This window comes from Pelecanus crispus, chromosome 2 (assembly GCF_030463565.1).
Source record: "Pelecanus crispus isolate bPelCri1 chromosome 2, bPelCri1.pri, whole genome shotgun sequence".
Classification (NCBI taxonomy): domain Eukaryota; kingdom Metazoa; phylum Chordata; class Aves; order Pelecaniformes; family Pelecanidae; genus Pelecanus; species Pelecanus crispus.
In genome coordinates this window covers 157,348,276-157,371,174 of record NC_134644.1, presented here as the reverse complement: position 1 = coordinate 157,371,174, position 22,899 = coordinate 157,348,276, and the positions used below count along the sequence as shown (strand labels likewise).

Sequence of the window (22,899 nt, the reverse complement as noted above, 5' to 3'; positions counted from 1 at the left end):
ATGTCTGAAAAATGCATGTATTTCATTGAGACAAATGTCTGCCTAGGTACAGGGTAAGACAGAAGGTACATTCTGGATATTCTCTCAATTGACTGTATGGTTTGTCCTCAAATCAGTTTTGAATGTACTTCTGCAAGCAGAAAATCATGACTGGTCAACATATTCATTCTCAAATAAATAGCATTAATAGAAAAAGCAAAGGTAGTATAACTTTCATTATTTACCCCATCAATGTCTAACAGAAATTGTCATAAGTAGAATAAATAGATATAATAGAATCTATAGATGATGTAACAAATTACTCACAACACCTTTCTCCTGAAGAAGTATGAAGACGTTTGAGCGCTGTTCATATATTGAAAGGCTTAACTTCTCCCACCTTTACGATCTGTACTGTTGAGTGTTATATTGGAGGCTGCTGCTGATGTTACAGGAGGAGTAGGAGCAGGTTAACCCAGCTCGTGGTGGGCCAGGCTCATTCAGACAGTGGTACTGCTCTGCCAGCCTGTGGCAGGTCCCTTCCCTCACCTGCGCTGGTGTGGCAGCAGGCTAGGAAGCACCGTCATGAGCAATAGGTGAGCAACAGCTTATACGACAAGGGGAAGAGGGACTGGTAGTTGTATCGATTGAAATTGAAGACAAATAACTGCCATTTACCTATCTCCCAAACTGCTTTAGGGTCTGCTGAAGAGAAAACCTTACTGTGAAAAATGGGAGTGCTGAAAACTGGTTTGGGTTAAGGTGCAGGCTCAGAGAAACTATGGTTGATACCAATAAAATTTCTGAAATGACACTGGTTGAGAGCTTGACTACTTAAGGCTGAAAAGGGAGAGTTTGTGTTAATTTGGAAGAGCTGCTCATATTATGAACTGTAATCAACTTTCCTGAAACAGTCTATATTATTTGACTTAAATCTGGTGGCAGTACCATAGCTTTACTGTTTTTTTTGTATCCTGGAACATTTCTACAAAATAATTTTGGTAATGCATATAATTAGGCTAAGAAAAACAAAAGGAATAGATGTTTTTAATCTTGAAGCAAAAAAAAAAAAGTAGAAATACTTATTTGTTTTATGTATGCCCTTCTGAGATAATCTATATTCAGAGAACTATGATGTAATAACTTGGCTTGGTACTGAGTTTTAATCACTGTTATTGATAAAAGATAATTCTAAGGTAGAAGAGCCTCTTCACTAGTAAAAATTACTCAATTAATTCAGTATTTCAAAATCTCTGGAAGGGAAAATTCATCATTAAAATGTAATGGTGAATTGTGAAGATACTTATGCCAGTGTTGTGAGATTTTATTTTTGTATTTTGTATTAATTCAAGCTGTAATTTATTTTTTATATTGCTCATTAACTGACTATTTTTACAAAGTCACTATTGATACTATAGAAGGACTTATATTGGCAATTGTCATTATCACTTGCATTATAGATAAAGATGCATATCCAATAATTAGATGCAAGAAAAGATGTCTTGCTTCCCTATGATAATATTTTCAGTCAGTAATTCTTCAACAGCAAGATCCACTCTATGCTATTTTAACTCTCCAGCCTTAGCTTCTGGCTAAAGTGATATTGTTTGGCTCCATATCTTCTTCTGCCTTCACCTTCCTGCTGAACTTGTGACTTTCACAGAGTCTCAAGCAAATGATAAGGAAACTCATTTTTCATTTTCTTAGTACCTATTACAAAGCATGTTAATTATTCATTGATTATATTTCTTTTCATATTGTGTAAAAATGGGCTGTAGTTATATGTGGAATTGCTGAATCATTTGACCAACTATTTTTAAGTCATTTTAAAGCCAGAAGTTTTTTAAAAATGTTGTTCTTATATATCCTCTTATCTGTAAATTTTATATTAATTATTTTTACTATTATTTTCTTTGTTATTTCTAGCTTTATGCGGTGGAGATGTTAGAGGACCTAGTGGAACAATTTTGTCCCCTGGTTATCCTGATCTGTATCCAAATTCACTGAATTGTACATGGACTGTAGATGTTACCCATGGAAAAGGTAAATAAATTCTTTTCTCTTTTTCCACCTTTTTTTTTTTTTTATATATATATAAGTCTAGTATTCTGTGCTGCACATGTAGATCTAGGTTAGCAGCAATGAACTAGGAATTGTGTTGCTGGGTTTTGGTTTTGTTTATTTTTATTGTAGTAATTCCTAGAATTCCAGATGTGGACTAGGCCCTAATGCTTTCCACAGAACAGAAAGTCCCTAAAAGTTTATAGGCCAAGTAACAGACAATTGGATGTGTGCATATTAATTCATACAGGTGAAAGAGGATCAATGCTTTTTCTGTGTTGAGGGAGAAATGCCTTATCTTAGAGAGAGATTAGCTGGAAGTAGTCATTGATATTTAGACTTGGTATCAACAGAAGAATCTGAGGTGAAGACTTCAGTGAAGATGTTATTCATATTATGGCATAAAACCAGAATGAAATTAATGAGAGAGTTGTTTAAGAGATTGTTCATTATGTTAAATTTTACATTATGACTAGCTGTTGACAAGGAAATGTCAGAAAGAAAAGTCCTATTATTTTGAAGAAAAGAAACTGTTTCAGCTTACTGAGACACATTTTCAGGGTGGCAGCATATAAATGGCAGTTTAATATCTATTTATGGATTGAATAAATAATATAGTTTAGAAATATATAGAGAGGGAAAAAATAATATATAATGGAACCCAATAAGAGAACATTTAGAGGGGTAAGAAAGAATTAGATAATGATAGATCACAAAAGCTGAGGGACAGGAGACTTTTAAGAAAAGGATGGCTGTTGGTTGAAGGCAGATTTTAGGATAAAAATATAATAATGGTTTTAACTTTTCTCTGAGTAAGGATCTTAGGAAGAGTTATTTCAAAGAAATGGAAGACGTGCAGGAGAGGTTAGAAAATGCTTAGGACACAAATGGAATTTGGGATTTCCAGGTAGCAAAATTTATTGAAATAGCATATCCTACTTGCTTTCAGGTGAAAGGTTTTGCAGCTAGATTAGAAGAGATGGGTCAAACTTAGATTTTTGTTGGTATTTTGTTTTAAATATGGGAGTGACTGCATAGTACTCTTGTACTATGAGTTGAGAGAGCTAGAGAAGCATAAGAATTTAATGTTAAGGGAGGTAGAGAAATAGAGATAGGTGCCATAAGAGAAATTTAATATAAATAGGGTGAGGTGATAAGAACACAAAAAGGAGAATTGCATCTGTAGCACTGGAAAGGATACAGCAAAAAGAATGACAGGGAGAAGAAGGAAGGTGAGTTCAATTCTGAATTTCATCAGTTTTCTCTGTAAGGGCATGAAAAATGTAAAAAAGTATACTGATGATGTATTGAAAGAGTTATTGATAACATAAAAATAAGACTTCCCTCACAGAGAATTGTGCTGATCTGTGATCCCCTTATTCTATTTTGTACAAATAGTGTGATATTTCCTCATCTAAATGTAAAGCAATTCTGACTGGATGTCCCATTTAAAACTCCTTAAAGTGTTAAAGTGGCAAAGTGTATATCTCAAAATTATTACTCCAGCTGTTCCACAGTCTTTTTTTACTGCCAAAGGACGCCATTGTGTCAATTTAATTTGCTTGTAAGTATTTGCAGTGAAAAAGCCTTCTGAAATTACTGAGCCTACATAGATGCTACATTTGCCCTTGTTACCTCTAGGTATGATACATGGCTTTTAGGGTTGCAGCAAAATAACTGTTCTGGATAAGTGAAAAAGACTGGCAGAAGGTGCAAGAAAACTGTTAGCCCTGTAGTCATTTAGTATGCACCCTACCTGAAAAGCCATTGGATAACCAGCCCAAGCTTTGTAATCTGGGCATTGAAGAGAAGTAGCAGAGGTAGATAAGAGCTTAACTTCATGGATTAATACATGACTGAAAATTATGTAAATTCTACGGTACTCATAAGACCAGATTAAGCCTTATTTTTCAGGATTCTTGAAAGATACTATATTAATATTTCCATTTTTTTCTTAAATTAAAAATGAGATTATGAAGGAAATTACTTGGAAACAATTTTATTTTTTTTTTTTTTAGAAAATTAAGTAGGCTTTTTGTCTTTTTCTTGAACCCCCAGCTAGAGAAGTACTTAAAGGTTAGGATAAATAAAAGCTGAAATTCTAAATGTGATTACATTTTATGAGAGGCTGTTGAAAAAAACACCGTATGTAATCAGACTCAAAAAAAACCCCCAAATATATAAAAATAATATATACAGGGTACATACATATTTATAAGCACATAGACACTGGTACATATATATACACACATACATATATTGATACAAGCACATTCTCGTTTGTGTCAATACATTTTATATTATCGTATGGAAATGTTATTAAGTAAAAACATATTATTAAATATGAATGCTATGTTGTAATTTGACTTGGGCATTTTGGTTCATGCTGCTCAAAGATCTGCTGGAAGCAATTGAAGAGTGAGGATTTGCTGTGAGTAGGAAATAGGAAATATTGTATGATCTTCTAATATTTTGCTCTTGTTGGCAAAGAAGTATTAATACTTTAATTAAGCTTTTCCTGTAGTAGTGTATGAGGAAGATGTAATTCCTTTTATGACAATAAGTCACAGGCTTACTTAATTTAACTTTAAACTTCTAACAGTAAGGTTCTATGTCTGAGTAAGCTAGTCCATTAAGCTACTTCTGTATTTAATGGACAAATGAATATATCTTCAGGATATGAGTCATCTCACCCTGAAAAAGTATCTAAAGTAGATGGAATGAACCATCCTCTGAAGGTACCTATTTTTCATCTAGTGTCCAGGGGGTTTATATAGTGCCCAGATGAATTGTCCAAGGGGAGACTGAGTGACTAAGTTTTAGATAGTTACCATTTGGGAAAATTAATCCCATACACATAAATGGGTTATTAGTGAGGGAGAAAATCTTTATTCTGGAAATCTCATTTTCTGCTCTATTTCATCTCTAATATAATTCCAACTTCACAATTTCAAAGAGTATCTTCTACTGGTCATTGACTAGTGATATGATTTTTAAAAAATAATTAATGTTTCCTTTAGCCTTTTTTTTTTTTTGGCAAGATTTATTAGTTTAACGCCAGACTGCCAAGTAAATGTATATAACTTGTAGCTCCAGAATGCTGCGGGTACTATTTTAAACACACATCTTTATGTTGTAACTTCATACCACTATTACGTAATAGCAGGCAACTAAAAGCATATATTTAGTTAAGAATTGTATTTTACATCTGGATATATTGTATTGCTAAGAAAAAAATTTTCTGTGTTTTTATAGTGTCTTAAACAACATAATCTGCAATATAAATATATATTTTAATTTTACTGCTCAAGTGTATCTAAACTTCTAGAATTCTGGAATGATTTTCATTTGTGTTCTTGTGGACCAGCATTATGATTCTTGAATGTCAATTAGAACTTGACATATTTTTTTTTTTTTTTTTTATTGTTAACTAGGGAATGGAACGTTCACTTTAAATATAGTTAATATGTCTAGTAATTGGTATTATTTATGAAGAGGAATGGAATCATCTATCATGACAATAATTATTGTATTTTGTCTGTGGTCAGCATGCAATTCAATATATGATGAAGTGAAATTTGTGGAGTATTAATGATAAATTTTAAACTATTTAATAATAGAACAGTTAATTTATCATCCTCCAACAGCCTGGATTGTAATATTGAGAAATGACATTACAGTGTTATGTCTTCCTGCCTTCATTTCAGATTTTAAATATTCCCCTTACAAAGAAAAGGACATGTGAGGCAGAATGAGAAGGAAGCTACCTGAACATATCTCTTAAAATCCTTCTCTGCAGAAGACACAATCTGTCACACAGCATATATTAATGTGATTAGAATATTTTCTGAAGAAAACTGAATTGTACAGCTACTGCTGGGATATACCTTGGGGTTTTGCTTAGAAATGTCATGGCAATCTGGAAAATTGATTGAAACATTCCCTTGAGTTAAACCTTGAGTTTGGTGTATGAACAATTCTCAGTGAAGCTCAGCGGTGATTCACAAGATTTCATTATTTTGCGTTACTACCATAGAATTTTCTTTGACATTTCTGATTTTGTTGTTGCAGTATTCATGCATGCATAAAAAAGGCCAAAATTAATTTGGAGAGCAGTAAATGCAACAAATGTGGCCTGAATTTCAGTCTCATTCTGAATATATTACATTTTTCTCTTAAGAGCTCTCTTTTCATGTCAGATCAACACCATCTCCTGTGTAAAACTATGATAGAAAATTAAACCATTTAAGCGTTTATCAATCCCAAAGTTAAATTTATATGCATCAGCTCAAAAGATATGTAATGTTGTCTTGATCCCAAAATTCAGTGTGTGATTTTTGCCAATTTATTGTCACACAATCTAGGAGAATAAAAAGGCTGCTCAAAGCAGATGAATGGCTTTGCTCATAAAATTACTAAATTAAGATTTTTTAAACTCTCGAATAGATTTTTTTTTTATTATCTGGTTTTATGCTATGTATAAAATACAACCCCTTCCTGCAATTTCTATATCAGTGCTACTAAGTAAGGGTGTATTTATCTGGTTCTGCAAGTTACAGCAAGTTGAGGTGTGTGTGGGGTGGGTTCTGTGGAGCTATAAGAAGAGAAGGAGATATCTACTTGAAAAGACTGAATAGTTCTCCAGTCTCTTTAAAGGGAAGCACAGTCTACACATCTCAAAGATCGAAGGCGTTTCTCTTGTTGCTCCCATTTGTATGTCCAGCTGACAGCAAGACTAAGCATGTACTCCAAAGATGCCAATATGTACATACACATATACGGCTGGTCACACAGACTAACATGGACAGAGACAAGTGTCTTCATTGGCACACAGAGAAACACCAACAGCCCTGAAAGAGAGATGAACACCACAGGCAGCCAAATCCTATTTCTCCACTTGGGCTGATGGGAATGGGAGTTTGCTAGGACTGACACAGGCTCACACATGCACATGCATGTTCTCCCACAGCCATCCAGGTCCTGGCCGGCGAGCTGGTCCCCAGATCCCACTCCCTCCAGGTGTTGCCCCACTGTGACTGATGACCCTTGTTCCAGTTGTTGGCCCCTGACCTCATCCTGCTCACCACACATTCCATACTAACATTCACTAGTGGTCACACACATGCTTACACACTGGACAGAACATGTATTCCCCTTACCTGCCTTTGGCCCTAAAAATCCCACAAAGAGTTTTTCAGTCTCCAAATACCATTTAAAAATCTCATGTTAAGTTTTACATAATCTCACAAATTCTCTCAAATACTCCATTTCTGATTTCCATGAGACCCAAGATAATCTTTTTTCTCCCATTCTAATCTGGTACTGAGTTCTGGTTGAACTGCTAGAAGATTACAGTGATATATTCAATGGCCCACCAGTCAGAAACTTGAGTTCTGGTCTTTGTTAGGGTCTCCACTAAATCCTGCTCATTAAAGCTTGGGTATGTGTGTACATAATTTATTACTTCCCTCATTTCTTGTCTTTGCTTTCCTTACTGAAAGGTCCTTGACTACATATCCTCATAAACCAAGTCTCCTTACATTCCAGATACCCTTACAAGCTGTATTTATTAGTTGTGATTGAGTTGCATTAACATAAATGTCTAATGCCATTTGAGACAACCACAGGGATCCAATGTACTGTAAAAAAAAATACAGGATAATTGTACTGAGAGCTTGTAAAGATGCACATGAAGTCTGGAAAAGATAATTTCCAACACCTAAAGGGGTATATTGGGTCCAGCTGAGATGGATTTAATTTTCCCCACAGCAGCCCTATTTTCTCTACAGTAGCTAGAAAGGTGTTGATAACACACCAGTGTTTTGGCTGCTGCTGAGCAGTGCTCACACAGCATCAGGGCTGACTCTCCAACATTCCCCACTCACCAGTAGGCTGGGGGTGGGCAAGATCTTGGGAGGGGACATAGCCAGGACAGCTGACCCAAACTGACCAAAGGGATATTCCAAACCATATGACCTCTGCTCAGCAATAAAACCTAAGAGAAATGAGGAGGGGAGGCATTTTTTTATTATGATGTTTGTCTTCCGAAGCAACCACTACATGTACTGAAGCCCTACTTCCCAGGAAGTGGCTGGACGTCACCTGCTGATAGGAAGCAGAAAACAAGTCTTTAGTTTTCCTTTGCTTCCATGCATGGCCTTTGCTTTTGCTTTATTAAACTGCCTTTGTCTTGACTCATGATTTTTTTCCATCTTATTTTCTACCCCCCCCCCCCAACACCCATCCTGCTGAAGAGGGGAGTGATAGAGTGGCTTGGTGGGCACCTGGCATCCAGCCAAGGTCAATCCACCACAAGGGGTATGAGGTTCCTCTGTTTAGACAACTGAGTCAAGCACAGTATACCTAGCTTCAGTCTTGGATTTTGTTACCCTGCTTGGGAAGTTCTTGGCGGGGAGTGGGGAAGTAGGAAGGGGAAGTATTTGTTTGCTTTTTGATTAAATTATGTTTATTATTAAAAATCTGTTGTCTATAAGAGTACCCAAAGGTCATTATTCATATACTACGTTAATCTTCAATCACGTGAATGGACCTTCCTAAGCATTACATCATCAGATATATTTTACGGAGCCTGAATCATTGATTTATAACGTTTATGATAAAACTGAAAATGCTACTACACTAGAGGTCTCAATAATCACTTAAGCTAGTTAATGTCTTCTCCTGTTTCTTTTTCTTGACTTTTCTGTGCATTCTACCCAAAGAACATGATCTAAATCTTAGTTACAGAAATGCAGAAAAAGTAATTTAATTGTCTGTCTTGACCTTTAAGTCTTTTTATTGCTATTGTGTTCCAGGATATATCTTCCTTTCTGGATATGTGATTTGTATTTGATGGTTTGCAAAAAAACCATACTGTTGACATATGCCACATCTTATTAAGAGACTTCCCTTTTTTGGGAAGGAAGTGCTGCTGTTACTTTATGTGCCATGAGAATATAATGTCATATATTTTATAACCTTTCCTCTCACTGCTGCTATACAAGACTACTGGTAACTGTAAGAAATAAGGTTTACCTTTCTCATTCTGCCATAAACAGTTTGTATTTTGAACATACGTAGTGTGTCATTGGATTTTACATAAAAACACAATCATATGTCTTTGAATTCTATAAATCAAGCATCCACATTTTTCAGCTAAAGGCAAAAGTGAGAGGTAGTGTCAAAACCAAAAGACCTTCTGCAAAGATATTTTAATATTAAAATCAGGAAAGATACTAATTTTTGAAAAATTGGATTATCTTTATTTTCTGAACCACGACTCATAATGAAATGCATGAATTTAATCCTTGGCTTAATGACATTGATATTCACAGTGTGATATGTAAATCTAAATCTAATTCTACTTTTTCTAATAGGAGTGCAGTTCACCTTCTACACCTTTCATTTGGAGGATCATCATGACTACTTACTAATAACAGAGAATGGCAGTTTCACACAGCCATTAGCACGTCTGACTGGGTCAGAGCTTCCTTCACCAATCAATGCTGGTCTCTATGGAAATTTCAGGGCTCAATTGCGCTTTATTTCAGATTTTTCAATATCATATGAAGGATTTAATATTTCTTTCTCTGGTAAGGAAATACCTGTAATGCCTGGCTCCTGAAAAAGATTTTTTCAGTATTTTATGTAAAGAGGAAAAAAAAAAGTTTAAAATTGAAGTGATTTTGATGAATACATAACACTGAATTGCAAAATTATATAAGTTGTTTCCTAAGCACAACAATTTCAAAGCAAACAAAACTCTGTGCCTCTGTAGAGACATTTCTGCTACATGATAAATAAGATGGCAGTTAACTGTAAGGCTCATTATCAAGCGAGGGGAGGAAACGGAACTAGTCTAATTTCAGTAAGTGAAATTTCAGTAAGTGAAATTCCAGATGAGTCCAAGTGTCAATTATTTAGGCTTTTATGCTGTGCCATTGTTTTAATTTGTTTTATGTACCTGGGGCATTTATGGCTCTTAGAAGAGTGATAAAGCATGTTGTGTTATGCATCTTAAAAAAGTTGTGAATGTATTCATTAGTCTGATGTTTTAATGTAGTATAATTGCTAATTTAACATTCATGCATTCATTTTGTTTTTAAATCTGAAATCTGTATTGATAGTCAGGTGGAAATATACAGAAATTACTAGACTGCAAGATTACAAATATGACTGATAAAAAACATGTTGTTCTCACTTGTACAAGCTGACTTGCTCTCTTTTTTTTAGAGTATAATCTTGAACCTTGTGAAGATCCTGGGATCCCACAATTTGGTAACAGAATAGGATTTAATTTTGGAGTGGGAGATATTCTGACATTCTCCTGTTCGTCTGGATATCGTTTAGAAGGAGCTTCAGAGGTTATTTGTCTTGGTGGTGGCCGACGAGTATGGAGTGCACCTCTGCCAAGGTGTGTGGGTACGTGGTCAGCTGCTTTCATTTGCTTGTATGTGTAGTCATTGTCCATGGATTTGCAGATTTACAGCGTGGAAAAGCATGGTAATACACATCTTACTTTTTAATGTATTCTCATATTCTCCATATCTTCTTAGTCATATTTAGTTAATCTTTTCTTAATATATTAGTATTAGAACTACCAGTTGACTCCATAGTCTTTAACTGAAAGCATTTCAAATTCAGGGCACAATGCTTACTCTTCTTATTTTGATTAATAGGTTAGGAAAACTGGGTATGAATTTAAATCAGCATTTACCAGTTCAGATGCCTAATAAACTCTTTTTTTGTCAATGCAGGCTTCCAAGTGATACCTATATTACAAAATTGTCTAAATGTATTTAGAGCACCTAGACCTGAGCTATTTCATAAAACTAGGTCCATATATAGAAGTGCACTCAACGTGGGCTTCCTATGTAAGTTAGAGTAGAGAACCATGTCCTCAGAATATCCTCAGAACTTTTGTTCTGGTTTTAAAACGATAGCTAAGATAACTGAAACACTTTCTGATGGTTCCTATCACTCTCTACTCACTGTGGAGGTAGCCTACATATGTAACTTTGACTAAAAACTTAACTTTTAATGGCCAATATTGTCTGAGCTGAATTGTTCCTGAATGTCTTGATTTTCAGTTCTGTTGAGAACTGTTAAAACAACAACAACAAAATCTCTAAAAAGTAAGATAGTTACTTAAATGTCTATATTTTTTTATTTCTTTAAGAGCATATGCTATATGGAAAGGTTTATATATGCAAATATCTGTATCAATGTGTTTTTGAAATCTTTTATTTTTTCATGCTAAATTGTATGATAGTAAAACATAAGTTTCTTTCAGAATCTGATTGTATAATAACTATTGATTACGTGCTTGCTCTTATCCAGTGTTAGTTACTGTACCATAATTTTCATGTCCAAACTATTCCTATGCCTACCTTGGTATAACAAAAGTTCTGAATCTGGCATATGCATAAGCAACATTTATGTATGTATGCACAGAATAGATGGTTCAGAAGCTGAGTTAGTGTAGTGCATGAATAAAAGTTATTTTTGTGTTGGGGTTGATGAATTTTTAACCATAAGAATAACAATGAATGCATGCACAGTTGTGAAGACAGGTTAAATTTTAGTAACGAGTTTCTGGAAGTGTTAGTATACTGAAAATGAATTGGTAAATTATCAATAAAGAACTTGCACAGAAGCATAAATGGAAAAAATTGCTATTTAGTTTTCATGGCATAGAAAACAATGTTTATGTTTGTGTGTTTGCAGGGCGGGAGGGGGAAGAGAAAAGCTGGAACACAAGGAGTAAATTATTTTCCAGTCAACATTATTTTCTCCTTATCTTTGAACATGAAAGATATTCTCCACTAGAATGACTCAATAAGCTATTTTCCCCCTTTAAATATTAAGCCTTTGTCAATTTTGTGCTTAATTTATATGACTTAATAATGAAATTCAAACAACTGGAGAGTAGAAATACCTGTTGACCACTTTTATTGGATTCAGAAGTTTACATATTGTTACTGTTGCTCATGTTTGGCATTTTCTGCCAAAGTGATTCATCAGCTTTAATGCTTCTGATATCATATACACTTTCACATGCACACAGCTTGAGTTAGGAAATAAACACTGTTCATAGTATTTGTGTTCAGCTTGTCAATACAAGAATACAATACAAGAAAGACACAGATAAACTGGGACAAGTTTGGTGGTGGGCCACCAAGATGGTTGGAAGCTGGAGTACTGATCCAGGGGTGAAAGGTGAGAGAAACGTCTTTTCAACCTGTCATGGTTTAACTCCAGCCACCAACTAAGAACTACGCAGCTGCTCGCTCACTCCTCCTACCCCGATGGGATGGGGGAGAGAATCGGAGGAGTAAGAGTGAGAAACACTCCTGGGTTGAGATAAGAACAGTTTAATAATTGAAATAAAGTAAAATAGTAGTAGTAATAATAACAATATAATAATAACAGTAATAATAATATACAAAACAAGTGATGCACAATGCAATTGCTCATCACCCGCCAAACAATACCCAGACAGTTCCTGAGCAGCGTTCGCTGCCCCCTGGCTAACTCCCCCCAGTTTATATACTGAGCATGATGTCATACAGTATGGAATAGCCCTTTGGTCAGCTTGGATCAGCTATTCTGGCTGTGCCCCCTCCCAGTTTCTTGTGCACGTGGCAGAGCATGGGAAGCTGAAAAGTCCTTGACTAGCATAAGCAGTACTTAGCAACAAGTAAACCATCAGTGTGTTATCAGCATTCTTCTCATCATAAATCCAAAACACAGCACTATGCCTGCTACTAGGAAGAAAATTAGCTCTATCCCAGCCAAAACCAGGACACAACCTGAAGAAAAGACAGCTTCACAACAACTTAATGGCAGTTCTCAATAGCCTTGTGGAGATCAGTATGAGGATGGAGCAAAGTTCTTCACAGTGGTTTATGACTGAAAGATGAAAGGAAAAGGCATAAATTGAAATAAAAGGGTTTCAGACTGGAAATAAGTGAAACATTTACACAAAGAAAAGGTTGAATAGTGGAACATACTGCCCAAAGACATTGTGCAGTCTCCATCCTTGGAGGTTTTCAAGATCCAACTGGTTAAAGCCCTGAGCAACCTGGTGTGACATCAGGGTTGAGCCTTTGAGCATGAGGCTGCACTAGAGACCTCCTAGGGTCCCTTCCAACTTGAATTTGCTTGTGTTCTTGATCCTATATCTTATTGATAGGTATAATTGAGTTCCGTGGGTCATGATATTCCTTCTGTTGTTTTAGTAAATGTTCATAATGAATACCTGTGCATTGTCACATATCAGCTCTCTACTTTCACCTCTGTCTTGGTCATTTGATAGTACGATTGCCATAATTTTTAACTCATTCTGTGGTCTCTTCATATGTGAACCATTTTGTTTTCTTTAAAACAAAACCTATAAAACTATAAGGATAGTTCAATACAGAATACCCTTCCAGTAGGCGATATGGGTAAGACTGCACTAGTCTTGGTCCCTTTTGCCAGGGCAGACCTCCTAATGCTGTTTTTGTTGACATGCATGATCAAAGCCTGTTTTGTACCCTCAATCACTGTCATACCATCATGCCAATCTTCATTGTCATATTGCACATTTGTGTAACTTTATGCAATGAAAAAACACTAGCATTCTGTATGTAACACTGTTCTTAAATAATTTTGGATATTCTGAACACACACAAAATTATAGTCATGCTTTTGGACCACAGGGGCACCGCATAGAACCTAGAGGACATGCAAAACCATGTAATTGTTACAGACATGCTCAGGTTTCTCTAGGCAGACTTAGCTATGAGCAATGCAGGTGGACACCATATTTTACCATTTAGCCTGAGAGCCAGGGATCTCTTCCAGGGGTGGATACATTTAGCAGTGTAGACACAGGTAATGTGACCAAAGTGCTTCATTAGCATGTGATAAAAGTGCTTCCATTCACATGATAAGAAATCCTTCATGATAGTCACAGTTCTTCTAGTCATGTGATGGGAGATGGTGTTTGTGGCCTTCAGAAAGAGTGTGGGAACAAATAGGGTGTGAGAACAATTGGTGTTATATAAGACTGGTTCCTAGTTCACACGCTCCTGGGGTTTAAGACTCTAAGAAGCACAGGGTTTAGGACCAAGAAGAATGAATTTTTCTCGTGGTCATGTGTCATTCATTGGTTACAAATGGACTTTACAATATGTTGGACTACTAGTAATCCTGAACTTGACTAAATTAAAATTTGAAAAATCAATGGAATCATAAATATCTTGTGGAAATTCCTTAAACGAGAAGAGAATGAATTTAATAGATTAACAGTATTTTACACTGCTTTTTTTTGTTTGTTTGTTTCCAATGCTAAAGATTCAGTGTGATTTGGGTTATGAGATCCCTTACATTGCTTGAAATTTGCCATGCAGTTAAATAAAATAATCTTCATTTTGGTAATACATGTTTATAGGTTTATGTATTCATTCTCTATTTTGGTTATACATATCTGTGATTTTCTTTTTCTGAGAATTTGACAAGATTCATAGCTCATTGTGTTTAGAATTAAACTTAACAGGTTTTACCAGAAGTTTAATGCAAAGGTGACTTAGATGTGTTGTAACCTTTAATTTACAGAGAGAAAATAAACAGAAATATGGTAGCTATGGCAATATACCTAGTCTATGAACTAGCCGTTTAAGATTCTCAGTGAGTCATCACAGGATCATCTTCTACTGTCTTTGCTGTATTTCTGGTGCCACATACTGAATCAAAAGAACAAGACCAACAACAGAAGGCATATTTGCCAAATGTGAGATAGGTCTGCTTGACATGGTGCAGAGATTCTTGGAAATGCATACCTACACTAGATTTCCAGTAGACTGAGAATATTTAAGAGTTAGTAATTATTGTCCGAATATCTTCAAGTACAGACAAAACCAAACAATGCTGTCTACATTTCTGAAACTAGCTTTTATACCTGTTTCATCATTATACCATGCATATAACAATGGCCAACTAGAGGTCCAAACTACTGACCATACTGTCAACATTTGAAAATTCTGTTTGTATTACTCTGACTTATTCTCAGGGTGGTTTTATTTCCTTTACAAACTGAGGAAATAACAGATCATGCTGCTCTGTATATTCATCTTTATATTAGGAAAACATCACATGTACATATCTGGGACATTTTTTTAACTGGCCAGAACGCTAGGTAAATTATCACTCTTCTCATGTCCCTTTTTTACCCCATGCAGACATAACAAAGGGTTAGCTCATCAGTTAAAACAGTCTTCTTTATGGGTCAGAATTTCATGTCAGCATTCACCCAATGCTCTAGTCCTGTAAGGAGAAATAATAATTTAAAATTTTTCATGAAGATTACAGATAATTAATGGATGAAGAACTCACTAACTTTTTTCCAATGAAGCTTAAGAAACTTTCACGTGAGATTTTATGAATTTGTCATTACTTAAAAAAAAAATCTGTAAGAAGAAAAAGTTTGTTAGCAAAGTGAAGAACATGCATGCTAAATATTGATCATATAATTAAATTAATGTTTCAAATTTTGTATTAGATCTATCTTGCTTTTCTATGTTCATTACTGATCTGAAAGTGAACTCTACGATAGCAGTTGTTTAAAATAGTTACAACCAGAAGAAAACTTTGAAGAACCTGAGAGACATAATAAGCTAGATGAATGAACAGATAAACCATATGATAAAATAAATATAAGGTTGATAAATACCATGGGGTGGAGGGGAGAAGATGACTTATTGCACTTATACTTCTCAGGAATTCTAAGTTAATGGCATTAACCTAAGAAATTGATTTAAGAATCACTGAAAACAAAATAAAAATGATACCGTAATTCATACAGAAGACTGGGGATGGAGACTTCTTGTAGTAACTTGTAGTTTCACCTGAAATTTTTCCAAATATATCTCCATAAAAAATACTATAGAGGTCATAGGAGTTCAGGAAGGGCTAGGAAGAAAGATAATGAGCTTGTACACATTTTAATATAAAAAGAGAGATGATGGAAGCGTTTTCCTATAATAAATGGCAAAAGTAAACTAACTTAAGAGATTCAATACTCTTTTCCATTAATGCAAGAAAAAGGGCCATTCAGCTGAAAAGAATAATTTAAAAAAACAAAACTGTTAGAAATAAATAATTTTCCCTTCAACATTAATTAAACTGTAGAAATAGTTCTCATCAATTATATAAAGAAATTAAAAAAGCAGTTATAGATTTAGGTGGATAACAAGATTATTTGGAATTTTTGTCAGAACATTCATCAAGCATCCCTTTCTGGATACACAGAAGGCTGATGCGCTGAGACCTGAAACAGAGTAGACAATCATAATAAATACTAAACCAAATAATTTTTCAGGGAATCAGAAGCTGTCTTTCCTCTTCTTACTCAGAAGTTGGATAAATAAATTATATATATTAATTCATATTATGATTATTCAATTTATTAAGGTATTCTTTTTACAACTGAATTTGAAATCAAGACTTAATAAATGGAATTTTATAATTAAGAACTGATAAATGAAAAAGTAATGTTCAAATAGCAAACAAATATTTGTTACTGAATTTTTAAAGCTGAACTGCTCAAATGATGTAATTATCTGAATTCCGTAGGGCTTGATGTGCTGGAGCAATTTTTCTAACAATTCTTTTCCACAAAGACAGAAATATTTTCTGCATTTCTGTTTATTTAGCTGGTTCTGTTAAATGACTAATAGCTTCAAAGTTGATAAACTGTTACAAAATTAATATGACTATTTGTAAATCCTGATGAACATGATAATTACAAATAACCGCATTTCCTAATTACATGGTTGGCAGGGGTTCACACAAATACATGTGTATGTCTTGTTTATATATGTGTACATCATTGCTAATATCCTAAAGTTACCTTTTTAGTAAATGTATGTATTCTCAATATAGTAAAAAGAGTCCACTATATGATTCCATTTATTTTGGGGTAGATGTCTGTTATCACTCATGAATTGTATCACTTCTGTTTCCAGCATATGTATGGTAGTTTTAGTTAACTAACAAACAATGTTAACATACTGTCACTGTTTTGTTTTGATCTGTTTTGGGTTTTGTTGACTTTTTTTTGTATCTAAATGAATGATCCTTTTCAATACATGTAAGTTCTGGATAGTCCTAAGTAATCAACATTTTCAAGACTGTATTAGGGGCATGTCTCTAACCTGTGATACAAAGCACAGGTATCATCTTAAGTTTGTGAATATGCAGTTCAGTTGTTTTCAGAGGGTTGTAGTGCCTCTGAACTTCTTCTGATGCATTTAGAGTTCAGATGTCTCTGCCTAGTGCTCTTTACAATTTTCAATGCCATAGTTAGCTTGCAAGAAATTGTTACTATACCCTTAATTCGTTTAGTGGTGGACTTGGTAATGTTAGGTTAATGGTTGGACTGGATGATCTTAAAGGTCTTTTCCAACCTAAGCGATTCTATGATTCTAGGATAAGAAGCCAGTTTGAGTTTCCCTGTAATGGCATTATAGACAAGAACAAACGAACAATTACTGTTGCTTTAAAGGAAAAATAATAAAATAGATAAAATTAAACTTTTCTGATAATCAATAATGGAATGAAGATATTAAAGATCAGTAAGAATACTGTCATTGCTTAGTTTCATGCTTTCTTTTCATGCTTTATTCAAATAATAACCAAATGCAATGTTCATATTCAGCACACACACTGCTTTCGTGGAATTACCTCTATTTGTAGTGAAATGTAGAAAGTCATCTCTTTTATGCCAGGGTTTCTTGTGTTTTTTTTTCTCTCCCCTGTCCTCTTCCATTTTCTTTTTTCTTTCTTTTTCTTTCTTCTTCCTTCCCTTACAAGGCTGCCCAATAGCCAAATTGCTTTACCTTTCATTATAATTGTCATGTCAGAATTTATAACCCATAATTGTTTCTGTGTCTATGTAAAGATAATTTAGTCTTTTCATAGATTCCCAGCTGTGTAGGGCCTTTTCCAGTGGCTTTTTCAGGGCCATACAATTTCTTTCCAGTCTGTTAAACCTTAGCTAGAAGACACTGAATGTAAAATCTTGTTTTCTTGTGCTTATATGCTACTTCCACTTATATTTCTCCTTATAACATTTTCTGTCCATTTTTCTCAGTATGTCTTAAACAGCTAAGGTCAGAGTCTCTGATGTTCTGGTCATACAGATTTCCAAGGAACTATACTCCTTACAGTTATGAAAAGCAGACAAACATAAAAATCTACAGGCAAATCAATTCATTTATATCATGTTTATTGCATACTTTTCAGATAATATTGTGTATGGATCTTTGCTGGTAAAGATTTTTGTTAAGTTGATAGTTTTTTTCCTGTTTACCACCAAAGCTTCTTTGCCAAGCTTGCGTTAAAGTGTTTTTCAGGGAATACCTGGGGAATGAAAAATAGAAGGGTCTGAAAGGTTATATTGTATGAGAGAAAAAATAAATTCAATGTTGAACTGAAGCACATTTATGTAACAAATGAAGTGAAGGTTCTACTGCAGATACGTCTGCAGTAATGGCAAGGTCCCTTAACTAGCAGGAAAACCATCAGCTGCCCTCTGCGCATCTTATTTCATATTGCCATTAGAGTCTTGCTGCATAGCTTTATGCATTTCTGTGCATAAACAAAATGTAAGGCAAAGGTTGTTTTTAATATTTTGGGTTTGAAAAGGTGTCCTTTTGCTAGTTTTAACTGAGTTTTCTTTTAATATGTGGAATATTTTGGCAGCATGAATGCTCAGTTTAAGGACTGTAATATTCACTTGTGTGTCATAGATTCCTCTCAGAAAAAAATAATCTTAAACTTTCTTTTGTTTGTCAGAAGTAAATTTATTCCTTTAAATATTTGTCCTGTCATTTTTGAATATGTTCTATTTCTGTTATTTTCTTCAAGGATAGGATATCCTGAACAAAGCAAAATATACCCATTGAGGGCTCACCATCTGTTAGTATAATGGCATTATAATGTGATAAACACTTTCTTAACATTTCTTATGTATTCTAATATTTTACATAAAGTTTTAACTGTTCTTGTTCACTGCATGGAAATTTTAACTAAGTTCCAACAGTTCTCAGGTTATTTTGTGTTTTGTTTTGGTTTTGGGTTTTCATGGGGTTTTAGGGTTTTGGGGGGGGGGGGTTTGTTTGTTTGTTGTTTTTTTATGAGAAAGTTATAGTTAGTTTAAAGGCAAATTGTGCACATTCATTGTTTAAATTCTCCCAATATAGAATATGTATCTGTTAATGTATTTTACCTTATTAATACTAATGAAGAAACTCGTTTGTCATGTTATTTCTCCATCCTCCTTTGATCAGTTGTGGTACAGGAGCCTATTTTTTCAAGTATATGGGACTCCTCCCCATTTTGTCAGCTGGAGCTAATTATGAAAAATAATAGTAATAATGTAAATAATTGTTTCTAACAATTATTCCTTTCTTATTTGACCATTTTAGTAGCAACACCAACCTGCTGTATAATTATGTCTAGGTCTTAAATACAGGACCTTCCCAAATCTGACAAGAGTATCTTTCATTATAACATAAACAATGCAGTCAGATAACAGCAAAAAAAGTATGTGCAAAGTATATTGAAAGTAAATTTAATACACAGAAAGCCACATGAATCTTTTAATGTTCAGATCCACTCTGATGCAGATGCATGACCTACAGATACATACTTAATAAGAGTTATTCATTTTTGGCTCTGTGAAAGGAAATCTGGTCTTTTGGAAAAGTATAAAATACAAGTGAAAAACACTATTCTTACTGATTGAAGACGACCTCTCATTTTTTTCATCAGCATAGGGTTCCCTGTACTTGACTCTGTCAGGATACCAAAACTACCTGGAAAACTTTTGATGACCTCATAACTGAGATTATTAAAGAAAAGAATGCTTCAGTCACAACTTAATCATTTCAGGATTGTCTTGATATCTTCTGTTTTGTTGTCTTGTTTTGACAAGAGTCTGTTTTCTTGCTTATGTGTGCCATCAGTTGAAGCGGTAGAACTTCTGAAGATTAACAGTTTTATGAGAAACAGTTTGTTGAGCACTGAATTTAGATACACTTTCTGAAGTAGCTGTTGATTTGCAGTCTACTACCACTGTTGGTTAAAGATAAAAACCTTTTTAGAATGCTTCCACTTACTTGTCCAGTCAAGCTTTTGCAATGCATTCAGTCTTCTAATCAACAGAGAACATATTTTCAAAATACAAAACTGCTATTTGTAGCTCTTATCTTTTGATTCCAAGGGATTGTCTTGAAGAAAACAATGGCTGAATTTCAATCCGTAGCATCATGTCATATTTATTTATTTGATAATTATTTATGGTGAGCATTTCATCAGCTGAACTGTGAGAAACCTTGCAAAATTCTCCTAATAGACCATATTTTGAAAGAAAAAGCCATTCGTTGAAGAATCGTTTTCAAATGGTTAAATTACCCAAACAGATGCATTTCATTCCTCGGTTAGAATAACAATGGCATTTTACATGATTACAGAATTTAAATACACTAATAAACAGTAGTTTAAACTCATCTGTTTTATTATGGAAATGTGCAATGAACACACATTCATAACCAAAAGCATAACAGTCATTTCTTATAAATAGCTCATTATATCAGTATTTTCCTTTCATTATTTTTTGGGGGGTTTTTGTTTATTTTCCTTTCTAATACTGAAATGATTCTATATTTCTGCTAAAGTCCAGAAACAATTATTTACTTCAATCTTAGTGTTATATCCTTGTACTTTATATAGGGGCTGAATTAAAATCTTTGTGGAAACATAGCTGGATGTTGGAATATATTCCCTATTTCTTTTTTTTTTTTTTTTCTACAAGCAAATTGTGTAGGGTAGGTTCTAAGTTTCAGCTGAAATAAGTGCATTTTTAAAAAAAAAACAAACTTTGTCACTAAAGCAACCTGAATTCCTTCTCTGTGGAATAGGGAATGTTACTGAAATGAAACATTAAGACAGTGCAGAAATGTTTGTAATTTCTGATAACAGCTCTAAGTAAGTTTTTAAAGGATGGTCACGGACTTGCTGTTCCTCTAATTTTTCCTTACTTCTGAAATAGTGTTTTGCCCCTTCCTTTCTCTCTTCTCTATTTCCTTCTTTACACATTTTCCCTTAATTTTATTTGGTTTGCCTCTTCAGTCTCTGTTTTCTGTCACTCATTGTAATGCCTGTTAAAATTATTTTCCACAAACCTTAAACCAATTACATATGTTTAATATTTGTATTTATTTTAAACTTAAGAACTCAGTTAACATTTTTCCTTGACACTTTTTTACTCAGCGCTTAACTGCACATAGAAGTATTATGGTCTTTTTCAATTTATGCTATAGTATTAACATCAAAGAATAGAAGGCAACCATAGGTTACCTGAAGTTCCATGTAACTCCAAGAAACACAGCTGTCTGTTCATGTTTACAAATAGAAGTGGAGATTGGCAGATAGAAGTGTTCATGGTATAGTTTGGAAAGTCTTATAATATTAATCGTATATCTTCCCTGTTTGATTCTTCACTTATTCAGAATTATACTGCTGGGTTTTGTGTGTGCGTTTGGTGTTTTGTGGCTTGTTTTTTTTAAAGTCACAATTTTCACTGACAGGAGGCAAGTAGAGAAGCAAGGGACTAACTTGATTTTGTAAGAATCCCTCTGAGAAGTGTACAAAAGAAGCTACTGTTGTAGGCTGCAGTGCATGCTTCTGTGGAACTGTAATGATATAATTGAATGGTATGGGAGAAATTCCTTTATACTTTGGTTTTCAAGACTACTGTTCCTAAACTTGCTTTCTTGTCTGCTAACACAAAGGTTGAGATCATACATAGAATCACAGAATGGTTTGGGTTGGAAGGGACCTTTGAAGATCATCTAGTCCACCCTGCTGCCATGGGCAGGGACACCTTTCACTAGATCAGCTTGCTCAAAGCTCCATCCAACCTGACCTGGAACACTTCCAATGATGTGGCACCCACAACGTGGAATGCAACCTCTGTATCAATAAAAGTACAATCAGATTGATAAATATTATGACATGAACAATTCCCTTTTTTTTAAGAGAAAACATAGCATGATTCTCAAATATTAGTTAAAAAATGTCCCAACAGTTGGCTGACTGCTGCGTTCAGATTTGAAAAAATTGCTTTGAATTACAGTTCTAACAAAAACAGAGTTGTTGGATCAACTTAATACTATAAATACCTTGTGCCTTTTGACTTTTCTCTCTCTCTGGAATGGGAAAGGATATACCACGAACTTGAAATTACAGTCATCTTACTCCTATGTGTTGTAATTCAAACTGACCTATGTATCTTCAGAGTAGCAAATACCCATTTATTTGAGAATAAAATAAAAGGATAGACATGATCATGTGGACTAGAAGGTTTTCCACTTCTGCCTCGATTATGTGTATCCGACTGTTCTAAGACAAAGTGATGGCACGTGGATTATTTATGCACCTGTTCTATATCACTATTGAATTAAACATAATCATCAAGCATTTCTTCTGCTTTCATCAGCGCCTGATTTGGCCTTCTACACAATATTTGGTTTAGCTGTGACAGAAAGAATAGCCAATCAATGTTTCTTTGTCATTTAATGTATAGATGACATATACAAAATACATATTTCAATATCCTGGATTTCACTCAAACAAGTCTGGTGAGGGAATTATAATAATGTTAAGAAACAATAATAGCTCTTAAAATAGATGCCATAGATTGCTTAAACATCTTTTCAAACCATTAGAAGTACAACATAGTTTTGCACAATACAATTTCTTATTTTGTGAAATTATAAACCAATGACTTTCCCAATTTAAAATAGCGGGGGT

At 34.4% G+C, this 22,899-nt stretch overlaps 1 protein-coding gene across 3 annotated transcripts in view; it reads left to right on the top strand.

Annotated features, from left to right (window-relative positions):
- The window catches only part of CSMD3 (CUB and Sushi multiple domains 3), a 760,009-nt gene that overhangs the window by 459,887 nt on the left and 277,223 nt on the right, over positions 1-22,899 (top strand). For all 3 annotated transcript variants that reach the window (XM_075706425.1, XM_075706424.1, XM_075706423.1), the window contains 3 exons: positions 1,906-2,022; positions 9,417-9,632; positions 10,273-10,461. In XM_075706425.1, the coding sequence (XP_075562540.1) occupies positions 1,906-2,022; positions 9,417-9,632; positions 10,273-10,461 (522 nt within the window). The remainder of the gene's footprint in view (positions 1-1,905; positions 2,023-9,416; positions 9,633-10,272; positions 10,462-22,899) is intronic.